General features: G+C 41.3%; 2 protein-coding genes and 1 pseudogene across 2 annotated transcripts; 2 read left to right on the forward strand and 1 right to left on the reverse strand.

The window, feature by feature from the left end:
• Positions 1 to 4414: 4414 nt before the first annotated feature.
• Positions 4415 to 7064, forward strand: LOC149392014 (subtilisin-like protease SBT1.7 pseudogene; annotated as a pseudogene).
• Positions 7065 to 7184: 120 nt separating this feature from the next.
• LOC149392015 (ankyrin repeat family protein) lies at positions 7185 to 8796 on the reverse strand. Its single transcript, XM_089621172.1, has 3 exons — positions 8432 to 8796; positions 7700 to 8095; positions 7185 to 7624 (listed from the first exon to the last, which is right to left on the reverse strand). Exons 1-3 carry the CDS (start codon positions 8703 to 8705, stop codon positions 7311 to 7313), a joined length of 984 nt encoding a protein of 327 aa, XP_089477298.1. The 5' UTR covers positions 8706 to 8796; the 3' UTR covers positions 7185 to 7310.
• Positions 8797 to 10950: 2154 nt separating this feature from the next.
• On the forward strand, positions 10951 to 13744 carry LOC149392016 (Syntaxin/t-SNARE family protein). The gene is made up of 5 exons (XM_089621030.1): positions 10951 to 11300; positions 11739 to 11853; positions 11974 to 12597; positions 12712 to 12895; positions 13403 to 13744. The coding sequence occupies exons 1-5, from the start codon at positions 11224 to 11226 to the stop codon at positions 13426 to 13428; spliced, it is 1026 nt and encodes a 341-aa protein (XP_089477156.1). The 5' UTR covers positions 10951 to 11223; the 3' UTR covers positions 13429 to 13744.
• Positions 13745 to 16680: the final 2936 nt, after the last annotated feature.

A 16680-nucleotide genomic window follows, 5' to 3' on the forward strand; every position in this document is an offset into this window, starting at 1 on the left:
CACGTTATGCAGCGTAACTGCGTGAGCAAATATGGCTCGAGCGAGCGTCTCGTTCTGGTGACCAGTGCCACTTGCATGATCATTTTGCCGCCATTACTTTCTTTCTCCTTTTCCTGTCGTTCTTGCTCTCCTTTCTATTGTCGTTTTTATACTGTTGATTTCGTCCTTGTAGTCAATAAATCGGCCCAGTAAAGCTTACTTTTTAGAACTGGGCCTAGCCCAAGTTTTTACTTGTAGATCATTGGTTTACTTTCATCTCGTGAATAAACCTCTTGGCTGGCCCTGGTTTATGATAAAATAAAAGAAAAAGGGACTTTAGGTAGGCAAAATACTCTACATTCCATACAGCAGTGGAAAAATATATGTGGTAGTAGACAACAATCCGGAGTTATTAAAAAAAAAAAAAAAAGATTCGACAACAACGCGGAAATGGGATTTTTTATTTTATATTATGCTTTAATTAGTGCAAAAAAAACGAGTAAAACTGAGCTAGCAATTTTTTTTTATAAGTGAGAGGTTCAGATAATTAAGAATATTTACGGAAAAAAATGCCTAATTTGCGGATCATTACACAGTATTTAACTTGTACAGAAACAGGGGCTTTGAAATAAATTAATCTTTAAAATATACAGTTAAATTCTCTATGTTACTAATTCTGATTTCTGAAGTCTATAGTCGATTATATTATCATGATGGCTTATAAACACGTCTAGTCTAATGATTGAGGAACCGAGAATTATAACTTATCTTTATGAACCTTTTGTAGTCATTACTAAAGAAGTCAATTATGTTGTAGCCATATAATAAATAGAATAGTCTGATAATTTTTTTTAATAATAATAAGGATAAAAGAATGTACCCATTCAAGCCTATCAAATAATTAAAATAACCAGGAAAGCAAATAAAAAATTAAAGAAAAAAAAATAATCTAGCTCTTTAAGGCTAGCAAATAATTAGAATTGTGTTATCTAAAAAACTGTAGTGTTTCTAGGTGTTAGAATATGACAATACGAGCTGACCTGCCATAGGATATCATTTTGTTATTTCTTGTTTGCCAAAAAGCAAAGCTGTCACTACAATCATATTAGAGATTGATTATTACGCCGAGGGAACCGTAAGTCTAGTGGTCCGGCTCTTGATTAATTTTTAAGAGGTTGATTCCTACTAAATATCTGGATATTTACTTAGCAATTACTGGTGTCAGTTCTCCAAATATTGGGGAGCCAGGCCTAGAACAGTCAACAAACAAAAATTACGCAGGAGCCAGGTTTTAAATATAGATACCCATGGATGTATTGGTGGTTAGATTGTACAAAAATACTGGTTATTGACGAAAATAACGATAAGTATTTGATAATAATTTTAAATTTTGGTATTCACATTTTCTAACATTTTATGTTGATCATTTCCACTCAAGTGATGCTTCATGTGTGATACCTCTGCTTAGCCGCTCATAATGCTTTCTACTCCCTAGTCAACCATTTTTTTTTCAAATATAAACATAAATTATAAAACACAACAAATCAATGATTAACAATTCAAAATTTACAATGGGAGTTCGGTATAGTTTCTACCATATATTTTTGTCTCTAACATATTGGCCTCATAATATTTTATGTTTACATAATACAATCAATACTTCCCCCTACTTTTTTTTATTATCATATACAAATAGTACATATATACTTTAATTATAAAACTTAATCCCTTTAAATAACTTTTATCACTAAGAGAAATACTACAGAAGAAATATTTTAACTTATGGTTTAATTTTTTTTTGTGTCTCTCCTAAATTTTTTGTTCAGTCTTCTTTTTGAAATGTTGTTTGTTTTTAATCTACCCAATTTTTTTTTCTAGCTTCTGCCCTGCAGACAACCTGTTGAGAGAGGTCAAATAATGGAGAGAACAAATAATATATAGTGTATCAAAACAAATATGATGTTTATCTCATTATGATTATTATATTCTTTATATATGGTTTTTATATAATATTATATATATAAATATATAAATGAATAGAGATCATACTCTTATGGACATAACTTGGCTCTTATTGTTCCAATTATATTTTTAATTCTACATGTATTATTTTTTAAGAAAATATTTAAGAATAAAGGGTTTGATAAAGAGTGATGTAGACGATCGAACTTGATTAAGAGAAGGCATTTCATTTAGCAAATCGTGTGTCCTTTCTGAAACGTATGATTTTAGTGTTTGTGGATACAAACCAAGACCGATTTTATGCCCCATATGTATTAATCGCCTGCCTTTCATTTTCTTTGCCAAATAAAATTGTCCACCGAACGTGACATGTCGTTGATCGTCCAACGTTCACACTTCTACAAATTGATGATTTTTCTTTTTTGGAATAGGTCATCACATCAAAGACTTAATGCCGAGATAAGGAGGAAAGTTATTTTAATAATCATCCTAGTAGGATCTCCGACTTGATGTTTATTTTCAATGGGTGATATTAGTGATTATAGTATCAATATTGGGACTTCTAAGTTGGATCTCTTTGTTGATCAATAATAAAAAAATAAAAAAATTAAATAAACCTACGTACGTCACTGCCTACTCTACATGCACATGAAGTAATAACCAAAAGTTCTTCACTTTCCTTAAAATACAGCTATACATGGTCTTTAAAGTATTTTTGCATGCAGATGCAAAAGCAAAAAGCATACGTAAAAGTTATAAACCTTCGTCGGCATAATAAATAAATATTTAGTGGTAGGAATAAGCTACAGCTAATACCAATTAGGTAGAAATACAAACAAGATCGTAATCTGTCATGATTAACAATAATGACCATAATTTCGTTCTTTACACACTTACTATAATTTATGAAGTGACGTGAAATGACGCGTTATATTATCATCGTTTGCCATATGTATTACAAACAACAAATACGTAAGACAATTAATTGCTTTCACAACGTTGTATTGACATCGTAGTACACTCACTCATAACTCTCCCATCACTATAAAGCTAGCATAGTTGATTTATTCGGTTATTAAATTGTTGGTTTAGTCGACATTCATCTCATCTATTATAATTTTACTATAATTTGTACAAAATGGTTGCTGAAATAGAATGACATGACTAATCACCCAAACACGAAAAGAAATGGGGACATGGCATGGCACATATGTTGCGATCACTCAAAATTGTGCAGCACGAAAAAGAGTTATATATAACCAAGCTTACAGAAATTGCTAGGTGACAATAATATTGCAAAAAGAAAAAAAAAAAAAAAAAGAGTATGATTGCTCTTAAAGTTAGCATAGAAAAATGCTCTTAAAAAAATAAGTATTGCTCCTAGAGAATTTCTCGTCATTTATTTTTAATGTTAGCATTGAAGATATGCTTTTAAAAATACAATTATACATATGAAAGATGCTGAGGGATGCAAAGTAAAGTAAACTCTGACCTTTTAAATTTGGATTTATTAGCTACCCAATCTTAGTTCGTTCTGATTTTTTTATTACATGATAACATCATGTTTCGATCGGAAAATACATTGCAGGATTGCTGAAAAGCTCTACGAACTTGGAAAATTAGGCTATTATAGGTAGTTTATTATATCTACATTATTTTTTCAATGCTTGCAGAACCGCCGTAGTTTTGAATCAATACACTAAATCGAAAATGGACAAAATAATAAAAGTGATACTCAAATGAGTCAACCTCAACAATAAGCGAAAGAACCTTAATCAGTCCACATTAAACAATTTGGCACTGAGTTTGAAATTAGTGGGCGTGTCATATACGACGGCATTGGTAGGTTTCGGAAGCACCTAAAATGACTCATAGTGACATTTTAAGTGCTCAACAATTATCAAAATTATCCCCATTTCCTTTATAACATTTTTTTTTAATATCGTAATAAGATCACTAGAATCTGGTTTTGATATTTTTTAATTATACTGATACTGGACCACCCAAATCACGCGGTGAATGCCCTCGTGGCCATGCATGATTTGGATAAATAACCAGTGTTTTTGCAACATGTCCAAAAGTAGTCCCTCATGCGACACGTCATAACTATTTTGATCCTAGTCACGACAATGGTACCAACAAACAAGAGCCCATTAAGTCTTCCAAATTGAAATTTTTTACATGGAAAATTTATTCACGGCGTAAGCTAAGCATAGACTAAGCTTGACCCACGTGATTGCTCTAACCTTTTATACCACCTTTAGAGCAGAAATAGTAAGATACTAAAACACATCACTTTCAAATACTATAATGCGAATAAGATTTGTCGAATTAGTATGGCTTCTTTCACATGATTAGTCCTCACTAATTAAGAACAAAATTAATAAATTAAATGCTTTATAGAGGTGGTCCCACCACTACGCGCAAGCTATCTAATCACCGCAGCAATCAACTAGCGACTATTTAGCCACAAGCCAAATTCCAAACTTCTTCCCAAATTCTCACTTCTTTCTTTCATTCATTCATCAAGCTTGAGGTTCAACACTCTCTCTGAAAGAAAAAAAAGAAAAGAAAAAAAAAAAAAAACTCACACGATTGCGTAGAGATGAAGATATCGATCCTCATGTTTATTCAAGCAGTTCTGGTTCTGGCCATTTTCCATAATCACGTAAGAGCAGATGAGAAACCGAGGAAGACTTACATAATCCACATGGACAAGTCTTCTATGCCGTCAAGCTTCGACGACCACTTGAACTGGTACGACTCGTCCCTGAGATCGATCTCCGACTCGGCCGGCATGTTCTACACCTACACCAACGTGATCCACGGCTTCTCCACAAGCCTGACCGGAGAAGAAGCAGCCTTGCTCGGAAAACACCCCGGAGTAGTCTCTGTGCTCCCCGAAACCCGGTACGAGCTCCACACAACCCGATCACCGGAATTTCTCGGCCTTGGGAACACCGAGTCTCACTTTCCGGCGTCGAACAAGCTGAGTGAGGTGGTCGTCGGGGTTTTGGACACCGGAGCCTGGCCGGAGAGCAAAAGCTACGGCGACGCCGGGCTCAGACCCATCCCGAGCACGTGGAAAGGCGAGTGCGAGGAGGGGAAGAACTTCAACGCGTCGAGCTGCAACAAGAAGCTGATCGGAGCGAGGTATTTCTCTTCCGGGTACGAGCAAGCCTTTGGACCGATCGACGAGAAGGTCGAATCGAAGTCTCCGAGGGACGACGAGGGACACGGGACCCACACCTCCACCACGGTGGCCGGTTCGGCCGTCGGAGATGCCAGCCTGTTCGGTTTCGCCGCCGGGACGGCCCGCGGGATGGCTCCGGCGGCCAGGGTGGCGACTTACAAGGTGTGCTGGGTCGGAGGGTGTTTCGGCTCCGACATATTGGCTGGGATAGATAAGGCCATCGGAGACGGAGTGGACGTTCTGTCCATGTCCATCGGAGGGGGTTCGAACGACTACTACAGAGACGTGGTCGCCGTCGGGACTTTCGCAGCTGCGGCGAAAGGGATAGTCGTGTCGGTCTCGGCCGGGAACGGCGGTCCGGGCTCGATGAGCGTGTCCAACGTCGCGCCGTGGATGATCTCGGTCGGGGCTGGGACGTTGGACCGCGATTTCCCGGCTTACGTTACGCTGGGGAACGGGGACAAGTACAGAGGCGTTTCGCTCTATAGCGGGAAGAATAATTCCGGAGAGCTTGTTCCCATCGTGTACGGTCGTTCCGGGAGTAACTCGTCGAACGGGAATCTGTGCGTGCCCGGGAGTTTAATTCCGGCGAAAGTGACGGGGAAGATCGTGTTGTGCGACCGAGGCGGGAACCCGAGAGCTCAGAAGGGTCAGGTGGTGAAAGACGCCGGTGGGGCCGGGATGATTTTATCCAATACCGAGAGTTTCGGTGACGAACTGGTGGCTGACGCCCACGTGCTTCCTTCGGCGACCGTGAGCAAGAAAACGGGCGATTTGATAAAGAGCTATCTCCGTTCGGCCGCGAATCCGACGGCCGGTATTGTCCAAGGAAGCACTGAGCTGGGAATTCAGCCATCGCCGGTGGTCGCGGCTTTCAGTTCTCGGGGCCCGAATCCGATTACCCAGGAGATACTCAAACCAGACCTAATAGCACCGGGCGTGAACATCCTGGCCGGGTGGACCGGCGGGGCTTCACCGACCGGGCTCGCCAGCGATAAGAGGCGTTCGAGCTTCAACATAGTCTCAGGCACTTCAATGTCTTGTCCTCACATAAGCGGCCTGGCGGCCCTAGTCAAGGCTACACACCCGGAATGGAGCTCCGGCGCGATTCAGTCGGCTCTCATGACCACTTCTTATTCGACCTATAAGGACGGCAAGCCCATTCGTGACGTGGCTACCGGGAATCCAGCGACCCCGTTTGACTACGGATCAGGGCATGTGAATCCAGTCGCAGCCTTGGACCCGGGTCTTGTCTACGATGTCACCGTTGACGACTATGTGAGCTTCCTCTGCGCATTGAATTACACTTCTTACCAGATGAAGGCTATCACCAAGGGAAACTACAACTGCGATGACAAGAACAAGTACAGCCTGCGAGATTTTAACTACCCGTCCTTTGCCGTTCCTCTGGAGACGGCATCGGGTCCCAGGGGCGGGCGTGACGTGGCAAGCACCGTGAAATACACGAGAACTCTGACGAATGTCGGCGCACCGGGAACGTATAAAGTATCTGTATCGTCAGATACGCCGTCGGTTAAAATCTCGGTTCAGCCGGAATCTCTGAGTTTCGGTCAAGCGGGAGAGAAGAAGACGTACACCATCACATTCACTGCTCGTTCTGAACCATCGGGTTCGAGTAGCTTTGCTCGTCTTGAGTGGTCAGACGGGAAACACGTTGTTGGATCTCCTATTGCTTTTAGCTGGACATAGTGAGGCATAGCATTGAAGGGCTCTATATATACAACTGCAAAACAAAGCAAACCATAGTTCTCTGCCTATCCTGTTTGTGCTGTGTCGGCACCAACATGAGGCTATCTAATGGGTTTCTCTTATTTATTTGGTATTAAATCAAAGAAAGGCCAAACAGTTGTATAGAAATAATATGCATAAAAAATTATTATTATTGGAATTGAAACTCTAAGTTGTGTTTCGTGTGCACATGTGTTGTTTCTTCTTATTATTTCATGTCCTGAACTATCTATAAAGAATCTTTAGTTAGTAATGAGCTACTATTAATATTAACATAGAAGGAAACAAAGAAACACAGGCAAGACAGAAATGGAGAAATATAACATTAACTATCTAGTACACGATACAACATAGTTCAGACTCACTTGGAAGACAGCAAAAACAGGCATAAAATCATTCTGAAGTTTCATTTCTTTCTTTCTTTTTATCACTCAGAGTCATCTGATGACTGGCAAACAGGGAGGTAATACGTATCAAGTTGCCAATATTTGTGCTTGACACCTTCCCAAACTTCGTCTCCCAAACAATCCTTGACGGGCAAGGGGATTAACTGTGTCGAGTATCCCAAACTCTCGAGCTCGAGAGACACTAAGTTACAGTAAACAAGATGAAAGAATGGATTACCACCACAAAGGCCATTGAAGAACGAGTAGATTCCCCCGGGATTCAACAAAGCCGGAAGATGTTGATGGAACTCCCTTAGATCATCATAATACTCGCCATAGGTATCAAAGAAGATCCCTGAATAAAAATAAAATTAATCACTTAAACAGTGGGAAAAAAAGGCAAACGTCGACATTGAGTTTAGTATTGTACCATCGTAAGTCTCGAGTTTTGGCAAAACATCTTGCCAACGCCCGAACACAATCTTCACGTTCTCTTTCTCGGCCCAGCCCGATCGAAGCATACGCTGATAAACCTCGGGATGAGCTTCGACAATGGTGTGGGACGCGGGTCCGTATTGCTGAATGGCCGTGTCCACGAGTCCCATCCCGAAGCCGACATTCAAAACGTGACCGCCGGCCGAGCAAACGGCTTTGGCATGAGCCTCCATCAATGGCTTTTCCCAAGCCATCATAACGGCCTTGCTCTCACCGTCCATGATCTTGTCCTCGCTGAAGCTAACCCTATCTTCCAAGTAATCCGCGTTACTCTCTCCAGCCTTACTCTCTCTCCTCGCTATGGTTCCGAGAATCAGCTCAGCTTGAATCCCTGCGCGAACCACATTTTTCAAAACCCTATTTTCAGCTTGTCGATTGCAACACACACACACACACGCCATTTTGTTCATCAAACGCTTAGGCTATGTTTGGAAAACCAGGCTTTTACAATGAAAAGTGAATATTTGAAGCAGAAAAATGAAAATTTGAGGATGAGACAATTCAATTTTTCTTAGATTCTCAGTTTACACTCGTTTTTTACAAAGGAAATGAAATCTCATTCTTCCCTAAAATTTTAGTTCCTTCTTTCTAAACAATACAAATAAAATTCAACGAATTCTATTATTTTCCATTCAATTTTCCAGGCTCCGAACGTAGATGTAATTACCGGCATTGAGGAGGACGTCGAATGCGTCTTGGTGGCCGGATTCCATGGCGAAATCTCCGGCGGAGAGATTTTTAGGAGAGAGGGCGTTCCAGGGAGCTCCGGCGTCGAGGAGAGTCTTGACGACGAGGGCGTGACCGTGCTTGGCGGCGTGCATGAGCGGAGTGAGACCATCGCCGTCGAAGTGAGTGGCGTCGGCGCCGGAGTCGATCAGAGACTTCACTTTGTCGACGTCGCCGCTCTTCGCCGCCGCGCATAGCTGCTCGCCTTCGTCCATGCTTTCCCTCCTATTTCAGTTGGCGCTGCTCTTCTTCTCCCTTACAACAGCTTCAAAAGTTCAAACCCTGTGTCTGCATAACTTTGCCGTTTTTCTCATTTACAGTCGTTTATCTTTAGTCTGCTTGTATTTTGATTTTGCTGTCGTTTCCAAATATGTAGTTCAATTTTGTGGGGGGATTTAGACAAAAATAACATTTTTTTTAAAACTCTAAAAAGTAATTTTATTATAGTCAGGCCGATCCCATTATTATGATTTTTTAAGATTTTATTTCAAATAATGAATGAACAAGTTTTTTTTAGCAAATTACTTTCGCGGTAATTGAATCAATTTCTTCATTTTGGAGTGGAGGTGTTTTACCGATTGATTTAACCTTTATTGTCATGAATGAGAGTGGTTTATTACGGAGGAACAATATTTTTTGAATTTCATTCAAGGTATTTCGAAATTGTTGAGTAATTAATTTAGATTTTCATGGAGGGAATAATAATGGTTTGGTTCCAAATGGACTTTATAAGGGTGATTAGTATATGATTTTCTTTTGGGGTATTACTAGTTCGGTTTTTAATTTCTGGTTTTTTTTTTTTTTTTTCTTGTTGTCGTTGATTGCCGTTTTGTGTTGATTGGATTTTTAGTTGTATCTAGGGTGTCTATATTTTGGAGTTGTGTCCACTATTTTGGGATGGTTTTTATCACTCGAAGATGATTTCATCTTGCGTGTTTCTAGCTCGAATTGTCTGTTGGCGTTTTGGCAGTGCAAGCTTTTGAACATTTTTCTCCATAGTGGGTGGTCTTTGAGCGTTATGGTTCATCCATTAACCTCGAATGGTATTGTGAAAGAACCATGTAGTTGCTCAATTGTCAGTGAGGTCTATTTTCTGGTTGTCGGAAGTTCTCGCATTCATCGAATTTTAGTCTTGAATCATCACTGTCTTGAGGTTTCATTCCTTTATGTTGGAAGATGTTTGGTGTTTGTATCTTTGGGTATTATGCCCTTTATCAATTGAACTCAAGCTATTGTTAAAAAAAAAGTTGGATTTTTAATCAAAAGTCTCTCTCTTGGGGTTTTGTTTTGTGGCCGCTTCCTCGCTTAGAACACTAGAGTTGTCGATCTCTTCGTGAGATTTTTTTGGCACCATGGCTGAGTCCTTTTTTTTTTCTCTATGTTCCAATAATCTAGGTTTTCATACCACTAATCTGTGTTATTTTATTTTTCATCTTTTTAATGTTAATCTTAGACACGAGTTATAATTTATTTTCTTTAAACTTATGTGAATTGCACACTCGAAAAGGTTCCAAAAGTGATGATATAACACCGGAAACAGAATTGAAAAAAATTATATTCAATTTTAAATCAAAATAGAAACTAACCCATCATATAGAGATATGCACATTCTTGCTAAGTTGCTAGGATAGTAACTAGTCACCAACCTGGAAAGGACTGACTTAACCTCCTTCAAAGTGGAAACTTACTATTGAAGCTTTTTGTCCCTTATCTCATCGCTTGTAAAAAATTGGTGTAACTTGCTTGTCACTAAAATTACTAATTTATGTTCCCTCCTTATATCTTAGTTTATGTCTGTATGTGGTACCATTTTTTTCCTCCTTGTTTATTGATGGGCTATATTTGGGATACTTGACATTAATCACACAACTTCATCTAAAACAAATTATGAACAGTAAAGTATCTAATAAATTATTAGATTATATTTGTAATGCTTGCAACATTATTTTTGACAATCCAACCCACCGACGATACGATGAATCATATCCAGCTAGAAAACGCACATCATTTGCTTCCATTGTAAAACAAAATAAAACTCAGTGCACGTTCCTAAACGACATCGTTAGCTCCAAAGAGAACAAACTAGCAACACATAATTTATTTCTCTAGTGGAAATTTTGGATGCATATTTAGATTTTAGACGTTTTTAAAGAACAATAATGCAGGCATAGAGCAACGGTCAACAGACACACGGCGACCAAAAAGGTCAAATAAGTCAGCTGCTAATTTTGACCGCAGTCTTTAATCTAGTTGGGGCTTTTAATAAGAGCATTCAAGTACATTTTTTCAGAGCAATAAAACGACACCGTTCAAGAATTGAATCAAATAACGAATAAAAGCTGGATTGGATTGGGATTATCATCATAATTTTAAGATCATCTCACTGCTATACCGCGGAAAATACCCGTCTCCTCATCGTTATTACGATTATTATTAATATTTTTATTTATTTATTTTTCTGTGGTACGAAATTATACATACATATAAATTGCCAGCGTCAGCTTTCCTCATCAATCATCATCGTCGACAAAACAAAACCTTCCATTCTCTCTCTCTCTCCAAGTTTTTTTTTTTCTTTTTTGGTTTTAGTGATTCGTGTAGTTATAAATCTAAATCTCTTCGTCTTGAGGAATTCGATTATCGATCGCCCGTCATTGAATCTGGTTCTTCTCTCTACTTTCTTAGTTCGTTGGCGGAAATTTGATACAAGCCTAATCGCGAAAATCCGTCGGAATGACTACGAGTTTTGATCGCTGGGAAAAGGATCCATTTTTCTCTGCGGCCGAGGAAGTTCAAGAATCCGCCGATAGGTATTTTGTTTTGTTTTGCAATTTTTTTTCTTTCTGAAAAATCTTTCCTTTAGGGTTTCAGACCGGTAATTTGAATGTTGTGAATTGCTGTATAATTTTGTTGATATGATGCTTGAAATCACATCTTTGTTTACTTATGTGAATCGATTCCAGGTAATCAGGAATTCAATAGCTAGTTTGTACCGATGTATGTCAAACAAAGGACAATTAATTAACTGTGGAGAGCATCATATTGTTTCTGGACATATCTGAGATACACAAACCATGAACTTAGTCATAGGGATTGATTAGGATGTTTGTCTGGGTTTTTTTCCGTGCCAAATATAGGTTGTTTTCAATGGATCATAACTGAGTGTTTATATGGATTCCTAGGGGGGGTTTTGTTTTTGGCCTGTGTCAGCAATATTGATTTTTGTGTGTGTCTGGGGTATTTTGAAGGATGGAATCTACATACCGAACATGGATACACGCGAAGAAAGACACTTTGAGTATGTGGGATCCCGAAGAGCTTCGGAGGGATCTTCGAACCACCCTCGGGACAACAAAATGGCAGGTAAATCGCCTTTTTTTCTTCCTCTTCCGTTGAAAGTGTAGCTCTAAACTCAGTCAATTGGCATTGTACTTGTTTCCACTATACCAACATGTGTCTGAATTATGCTTGGAAAAAATGCAGTTGGACGAGTTCGGACGGGCAGTCAGATCGAGCTATGTCAAGAGCTCAAACGACGATGCAGTAGACAGGCACCGCGAATTCATCGTAGCCATCGAGAGTCTGATCTCAAACGTCGAGAAGTCATTACAGGAGTCTTCGCTTTCGGAGGGAAATGTTCCTTTGTCTTGGGTTCGATTGGACGAGGGAGAAAGAGACGAGCTCGCACTGTTTCTAATGGGAACGCCCACGCCCGACGGTGAAAAGCAACGAGGATCGGAAGGTAAACCGCCACTAGAGTGCTCGAAGAGCTCAACTCGCTCAGTGGAGTTGGGTTCTCGGGAGTGTGGGCAAGACAAGAAGGCCGAGACTGTGAAGGTTCACGGGCATAGGAGGACAGCCAGTGCTTGTGCTGACATTGGTGTGTGGAAGATCACAGTCTCAGATGATGATCTCACGTCTAGTTCTTCAGATCGGTTGCCCGTGCAACCTGTGAGGAAGATACCCAGTTTGTCTGGGTTCCTTAGCTCAATGGACTGTACTACATCCAAGCCAAATTTGCCTAAGAATGGTTTCAGGAAGTGGAAGGCCATGGATATTCATAAAGAAACCGACTCTGCTTTACTACGTCCTACACAGTTGACTAAGGTGTGTTTTCTTTTCAAACAGGTTTTCTAATTTGGTAAAAAAAAGCACCTTGATACGTTTTCATCTATGCCTTGTCCCACACACTAAGAGGTTATCGGTATTGCTTTTGTGTAGGGTATAAATGCATGCTACGAGAGAAGTAAGAGTTGTTTAGATAGTTGTGACGAGTGTTATGATAAACAACTTCATGGCTGGTACGGAGCTATTCAGAGACAATTTCAGAGATCTCAGTACCAGATGCAATATAGCCGGCCAGTTCAGATTACCATTTGGATCACTATTCTTCTTTGCTTGTTTGGTAAGGTTTTGATAGATTTATCATAAACTTCTTGCTATCCGCTTGAAAATGCTGTTTTTTCAAGTCATTTTAGCTCATGGATACTTAGTATAGTTGTCGGAGTTGTGAGCAAAGTTATGTAACATACCATGTCTCAACGTAAGTTTCCGTTTTAGACAATATTGGCCAGAATGGTCATGGATTGTTTGCTTTTATACTAGAAATTACCAATGGATTGATTACATAAAGTGACTGATAAAATGCTTGCGGAAACAATTTGTTTTCCATTTTGATAAAATCCTTGCGGATACAATAACTTTTATACATGTTGAACCACTTTGGACTCTATGCTCTTATGGAGTGCCTAACCTAGGAGTAAATATAGTAATCTTCTAGAGTGTGAAATCCATCCTGATATGTTTCATATTCAAATAAGTGGGATAATCATGATATAAGTAAGCTTGGTTACTTGAGTTATGCGTATAATTATTTCAGTTAGGATCCTAATGTTTCTTTGTTTCTTTGCAGTTTTAGTGGCGTTGAGCATAGTGTGATGGGACACAGAAGGTTGGTCTCTTCTTGCTAAAGATTGGACCTCTCACCAAATTTCCACTTGATGGTGATGCTTAAGCCTCGTCCCTTTTATTGATTGCTTATTTTTAAAATTTTCCCTTTCATGAATGGGAACTTTTTGGTCTTTAGTGCCCTAAGCCAACATAGCAAAGAGGCTTCCAGGGCTCTATGTCCGCGATGGGGCAGTCTGTATAATTACCGTACCATCATATGTAATATGAGAAACTTGACACCTTTTTTTTTATCATTTTTTATACATATATTTATATAAATTTATATCACCGGTCAGTCAAGAAACTCTTGTTACTATGTAAACGTGCATATTTTGGTTTTGTTAGTTACGTGATGAATTCATTTTACACGTCTTTGAAGTCAAATACAATCCATCTTACAAAAAGAAAACGCTGGTTTCTTCACTTTTACAGCCGTGGATTATTAATCCTTGACGTTTATATATCTAATAGCAAAGTTATTTACATTATGAGGTCGTTGTAAATATAATTTGAGAAATTGCCCCATTTACCACCAATTTCATAACATTTTCCCACTTTCCACCAAAAGATTAATTTTTCCCAAAATGTCACCATCTATGTCAACAATGTTGACATCTATTTTTGTCATTCACTATGAGATGTCAACATTGTTGACATAAATGTCAACAATGTTGACATCTCGGTAGCATTTTGGGAAAAATTAGTCTTTTGGTGGAAAGTGAGAAAATGTTATGAAATTGGTGGCAAATGGGGCAATTTCTCATATAATTTTATTTTCCAATCATAGAGAGTGGGTCTGATACGGTCATGACAGAGGCCCAACCCAACGAAAAGGAAACTGAAGCAGACCCAGGCCCAACACGCAGAAAGCCAAAGAAACCTGCGTGGATGAAGGATTTCGAGTGCTAAGGGAATCACGTGAGCAGAGGAGAGCAAGTGTTTCTAGAAGTATTACGTGTCTTTGTTTTATTGGGCATTAGGCATTTCTGTTAGGTACGATTGAATGGTATTTGTAAGGAACATTGTACCTGGACAAGAGGGAGGAGAATAATCAGATCTTTCCTTTTGCCTTTTCTCTGGTTTTTTTTATGGAGTAAACCTCACTCGAAGAGGGAATTGTTGGTACTGTCTTGAAGCAGGACGTATCATTGGTGCTTTCATCACATTTCACGCCATGGAACTCGCCGATTTGCTCGCCGCTCTACAGCCTCAGTTCGACGCCATGCTCACCAAGCTCGACTCCAAGATCGACGCCAAGATCGAAGCCCAGTCTGAATCCGTCCATAACCTCTTCAAGCAGCACGGGTTCGCGATCGAAGCCAAGATCGCCAACCTCCGAGACGAACTCTACTACTCCCAACCACGCTCGTCCGGATCCAGCTCGCTTCCACCACCTCTCACCGCTCCGGCTGCCCCACCTTGTGCTCCGGATCTGTCTGCTGCGACTCGCGGACTCAAACTCGATATTCCCCGATTCAAAGGAGATGACCCGACGGACTGGTTATTCCGCATCGAGGCGTTCTTCAACTTTCACGGCACGCCTGAGGACGCTCGCTTGCAGATCGTATCCTTCCACCTCGAAGGGCGAGCAGCGGCGTGGTTCCAATTCGCCCAGCGTAATCGCTTGCTCCCGACTTGGCAATCGTTTCTCGCCGCCGTGAAACACCGCTTCGGTGCGTCGACATTCGAGGATCATGAAGGCCGCCTCTCCAAACTCACACAGACGGGAATGCTTGCCGATTTTCAGGCCCAATTTGAGGAACTCCTCAATAAGGTCACCGGCATCTCGGAGCCTCTCCTCATCAGCTTCTTCGTCGCGGGTCTCAAGCCTGCTCTTCGACGGGAACTCCTCTTCCACCGCCCCGTTTCCCTCATGGAAGCGTTCTCGATGGCTCGTGCTTACGCAGCACGTTTCGAGGATTCCAATTGGCACACACGAACTTGGTCTCGTCAACAACCCCCCACCATTCCTCACAGCCAAAACCCAGGCTCCAATTCGTACTCACCCAACCCGCAACACCTCCAAACCACAAACACAAACCCTCCGCCCACACACCCGATCCAACACAACCCTCAACCACAGGCTCTATCTTCCCACTTCCCAAACACGAACCCGAAACCCCAGCCCATCTCCTCACCCCCTACTTCGGCACTTCCGATCCGCCGTCTTAGCCCCGCTGAACTCCAAGACCGTCGTGCCAAGGGATTATGCTTCTCTTACGATGAGAAGTTTGGTCCGGGCCACCGTTGTCCTAGCAAATGTCTGCTCCTATTCGCCGAAGACGACGACGACATACCCACAGACTTGACACCACCCGCTGAGGACGATTTTTCGACCGAGGAAATCACCGGTGACATCTCCAGCCTTCACACGTTGTCCACCCGTCTTGGAAGCCGTACTCTGCGTGTTACCGGATCCGTGGGCTCCAAATCGTTTGTCGTCCTCATCGACAATGGTAGCTCCCATGATTTCATTAAGCCTGGCTTGGTGGAGCAGCTAGGCCTGAAACTGACGGAGGTACCTCGCTTCCGGGTCGCGACCGGCAGCGGCGGAACACTGATATGCAAACACAAATGTGCAGCAACACCAATTGTTATTCAGGGTACTCTCTTTCCGGTGGACCTGTTCGTCATCGCCGTCGAAGGCCCGGACGTGGTTCTCGGCTACACTTGGCTAACCAGCCTTGGACGGGTGATCCACGACTACCCCGAAAACACTATGGAATTTCAATGGGACGGCTCAACGGTGACTATTCGCGGAGAGAAGGACTTACGACCCTCTCCGATATCACTGCACCATCTTCAGGCTCTAGTCTCTCGGGATTCGATCGCCACGCTGTTTGAGCTCACCGTCACTCCTATCGATCAAACAACATTGGATTCCTCGCCAGCGATGGCGCCTCTCGCACTGCCGCAACCCATTGCCGCCATTTTGCAACAATACGATAGCGTGTTTCAGGCACCCACTGGTCTTCCGCCGATTCGAAGCATCGACCATCGAATCCATTTGATCGAGGGCACGCAACCAATCAATGTCCGCCCATACCGTTACCCTTACTTTCAGAAGGGAGAGATGGAGAGATTGATCAAGGAAATGCTCGAGCAAGGCATTATCGTCCCAAGCACGAGTCCGTTTTCTTCACCGGTGCTTTTGGTCCGAAAGAAAGATGGTTCGTGGCGCTTTTGTGTCGATTACAGAGCCCTTAATACAGCCACCGTGAAGGACAAGTTCCCAATCCC

The sequence above is a fragment of the Urtica dioica genome, chromosome 7, assembly GCF_054948205.1.
Source record: "Urtica dioica subsp. dioica isolate 48M chromosome 7, U.dioica_male_clone48M_v1_H2, whole genome shotgun sequence".
Classification (NCBI taxonomy): domain Eukaryota; kingdom Viridiplantae; phylum Streptophyta; class Magnoliopsida; order Rosales; family Urticaceae; genus Urtica; species Urtica dioica.